Genomic DNA, 4112 nt, shown 5'->3' with positions numbered 1-4112 from the left:
CATTACTTCAAGCCAATGTCTAAAAGATAGCACTTTATAAAATTTCAGATTTTGACTTTTGTCGCTGACTTTTTTTGTTTTAATTTTAGCGTTTTTTTTCAACTTCTACAATTTTATTTCAATCGGTCTAAAAATTTAATAGTAGATAAGAATTTTGATTCCTGACAAAAATCTATTTTCAAAATTTCGATATCACTTCCGGTTTTGACGTCATTCGCCTCTAAACTTGAAATTTCAACTTCTGGAATTTTGTAGGTATTTGAAAAATTCTTTTTGAAATTAGTTAAAATTGTCCCTATAACAATTTTGGAATGAAAAAATTTGAACCGGAAGTAACGTGTTAGACGCCATCTTGATGTGACCAATTTTTGTAAAAATCGATATTAAGCTTCAGGGGTAAATCTGATTTGTGCGATTCTGGTGTCTAAAGAATCTGCAATCGATTGCTAAGAAAACTTAGGAAGCCGATTTTTGAATTTTGGATTCGTATTTTTTTTATTTCCGGTTTTATGTTTTAAGTAATTGTCAATCATATTAAGGCTCATATCTAGTGACTTTGACCTTTGTTGACCTTGTGACCTGAACAAAAGTTGTTGCCCCATACGAGATATATCCGATGATATCCTCACTTTTGTTGTGCATCGTTAACTTCCGGTTCTACAGCCATTGGAAAATCACGATTTTTAACTTTGAAGAGCTCTGTCACGTGACCTAATTAACATACGACAAAAATTCTTATATGTTCTTTGAGTGCATAAAATCTCCTTTTTGGTGATATATCACACTTGATATTTTGATCAAAATTGCGCGTTTTAAAAATCGAAAAATTTGTACTGACTTCTATAGTAACTATGCGTAAAATCACGGTGTCTATAATTTACCGACAGTCACCGTTGCCCTAAAAAAAAGTTTAACTACGAATATCTCATGATCTAATGATTGCAAAGACTTGAAATTTTGAACATTATTTAACAATGTACACATCATCACAGACAAATTAAAATTTTTGAAGTGGGCGTGGCACATCCGGTGTGCATTTTCCTTTACCTGAAATATTTGCAATTGTTATAATTCTCATGGTTTTCAATTGTCACCCTAGAAATTTTGCATGAAAGTAGATCACTGCTTAGGACAATTTGTGATAAGATTACAGTTGTTTGCGTTTTTCACTTTAAAAAAGGGAACAGGTTTAACAATTTCTGAAAATTTTATTTTTGAACTTTAACGTAAATGACCTTGACCTTTGCATGGTCAAAGGTCATTGATCTAAGATGACCATTCTTACTTTGATTTTTGATGTGCAACATATACTTCCGGTTTTACAGACGTCCGAAAACAGCAATTTTCGAAACTTCAAAGGCTCATATTACGTTTATTTAACCTTTGTTGACCTTTTGACCTGAACAAAGGTTGTTGCCCATTACGAGATATATCCGATAATATTTTCACTTTTGTCGTGCTCTGTTAACTTCCGGTTCTACAGCCAATTGAAAATCGCGATTTTTAACTTTAAAAAAAGGTCTATCACGTGACCTAATTTACATAAGCGAAAATTTATCTTTTGTCCTTATTACACGCAATCTATTCTTTCAAATGATATATAACACTTGGTATTTTGATTAAAATTGCGCTTTTTAGAATTTGGTATTGACTTCTATAGTAACTTTGCGTAATGTTAACGGTTTCTATAATCCAGCGACAGTCACTGTTGCCTTAAAAAAACTTTTAACTACGAAGGCTGAGTCTCGATCGCGTGTGGGCCATTTAGACCAGTTCCTGGCCTGGACAAAATTTTTGGGCCGAAATTAATTTTTCTGTGTGTACCGTAGCGTATTATATGGCCAAAGACTCGCCTGAAACATTGCTGTCTAACGTCTACGGCCATACCACGTTGAAAACACCAGTTCTCGTCCGATCACTAAAGTTAAGCAACGTCGGGCTCGGTTAGTACTTGGATGGGTGACCGCCTGGGAACACCGAGTGCTGTAGACGCCCTTTTGCGCTGTAGACTCCATTTTGCTGGTATTTTCCCCTGTTTTGCAAGAAAGATCCGCCAGAAAAATTTCTATATAATGTCTACGGCCATACCACGTTGAAAGCAGCAGTTCTCGTCCGATCACTGAAGTTAAGCAACGTCGGGCTCGGTTAGTACTTGGATGGGTGACCGCCTGGGAACACCGAGTGCTGTAGACTCCCTTTTGCGCTGTAGACTCCATTTTGCTGGTATTTTCCCCTGCTTTGCGAGAAAGACCCGCCAGAAAAATTTCTATATAATGTCTACGACCATACCACGTTGAAAGCACCAGTTGACTTCCGGTTTGGTTTTCATAGGAGAAAGACGTGTGTTGAATTCTCTATGTAAATCCGTTTGAATCCGTGAAATTCTTTTGAGGTTGGATACTCATATTATCTTTTGTGTATTTTGGATGACTTTCTGAACTATTTATGGATATTATTTATTGGATATTATAGTGTATAAGTGATTTTTGGGCCTTTTGGCCCGGCTGCCTCATCCGTGGACGGTGGACAGTTATCGTCAAGATGGCGGACGTTGACCTGTTGATTAAAAACAACACGGTGAAAGTGTTTGTTCACGATACTCGGAAATATCGTGCAAAGGAGATAATTGACTTAGTGGAGGAGAAACTTGGTGAGGATAGTGTACTGGCTTGTGTTCCTTGTAACGGTTCATATGATGTTACTCTTGTGCATAAGGATGTTGCATATAAATTGGTGGAGGACGGATTAATGGCAGACTGTAAAGAAGGTATGCATTGTAAATTTGTTGATTCGAGAATCAAGGTTGTTTCATTCATGCATATTCCTGTTTACATAAAGGATGAAGATATTTTGAAAAAATTGAAATCATGGGGTGTAAAAGTGGCCGGGCCTTTGATAAGGAAAACCGTTGATTTCAAAGGGAAAAAGAAATATGATGGCACCAGATATTTAAAGGTAGAGTTTCCTCCTAACGTTGCCAGTTTGCCGTATGCTACTAATTTCGAAGGACTTTCATATTCAATCAGACATAATGAGCAAGAGAAAGTATGCTTTAACTGTTTACAACCTGGTCATATTTTGTCTCAATGCCCAGATATTAAATGTTTTAGATGTGAGGAGCCAGGGCATGGGAAAAAGTCATGCACAGCGGTTTTATGCCCTAGATGTGGATTATTTGATTGGAAATATTTGTGTGTTCCAGTGGTTGACCATGATTTGTTCGTGAGCACTGCTTCATGTGTTGATAACGGAGTGAGTAACGGTTCGAGAGGTGGTGATTGTTGTGATACCAATTCAAGGCAGGCTGACAGTGGTGTGAGTGGAGAAAAAAGTGAAAATATTAGTGATGTTGATTTGTGTATTAAAAATGAAGATGTTTCTATTAATAAAGATGTGGATAGTTTGAATGATGTTGAAATTGTTGATGATTTTGTAGCCGGTCCCTGGGTGCAAGGGGTTCTCCCCTTCAACCAAAAAATAAGGCTTGGGTTCTCTTTCCAAATTTATTATATAACTAAAAAAAAACCCGAAGTGGGGTTAAATGTAAACTATATCTTATTAACTAAACTACGTAATATACACAGACTTTCACTGAATAATGTAGAATTAATCAGATAGCTGACTGAATAACTAGATTTGGTGAAGGAATCAAATCTAGTCTCCACTCTACAAAGTTAATGATGAAAATGTGGTATCTAATACACACAGTAGCTAGGGTGAGGATGAAAACAGCTCACCCCAGAAGACAGACAGAAAGGTGAATCCCAAGATATAAATAGATCAAAACAAAGGGGTATTTACAGGTGATTGGCTGGTGCAGTGAAGTATAAAAAAACAACTGTTTAAAGGAACAGTCAAATAAACCACACTGTCACATACTCCCGTCCTTTGAAAAAAAATGTCGTCCCGTCATTTTACACAATACCAATAATAAAAACACCCTAGTTAAACTAAAAATAACCCTTCCCTACAAACTAAAAACCACAAATAACTTTTAAAGCTTCACAAACAATTTTCCTCCGATGTGATGGTAATGAACTAAATTCATCGGAACACAGATACCTAAAAAGAGATGATGGTGTCATGACATCTGAAGTAGTTGCCACCATCAT

At 36.4% G+C, this 4112-nt stretch overlaps 2 protein-coding genes across 2 annotated transcripts; one reads left to right on the top strand and one right to left on the bottom strand.

Moving 5' to 3' along the window:
• Positions 1–1868: 1868 nt before the first annotated feature.
• Positions 1869–2216, bottom strand: LOTGIDRAFT_114144 (hypothetical protein; the record flags this gene model as incomplete). Its single annotated transcript, XM_009052101.1, has 1 exon — positions 1869–2216. One exon carries the CDS (start codon positions 2214–2216, stop codon positions 1869–1871), a length of 348 nt encoding a protein of 115 aa, XP_009050349.1.
• A 325-nt stretch (positions 2217–2541) lies between these two features.
• On the top strand, positions 2542–3618 carry LOTGIDRAFT_158652 (hypothetical protein; the record flags this gene model as incomplete). Its single annotated transcript, XM_009052100.1, has 1 exon — positions 2542–3618. One exon carries the CDS (start codon positions 2542–2544, stop codon positions 3616–3618), a length of 1077 nt encoding a protein of 358 aa, XP_009050348.1.
• Positions 3619–4112: the final 494 nt, after the last annotated feature.

Source organism: Lottia gigantea (assembly GCF_000327385.1).
Source record: "Lottia gigantea unplaced genomic scaffold LOTGIsca_18, whole genome shotgun sequence".
Lineage (NCBI taxonomy): Eukaryota > Metazoa > Mollusca > Gastropoda > Lottiidae > Lottia > Lottia gigantea.
This window is presented reverse-complemented; position numbering and strand designations above follow the sequence as displayed.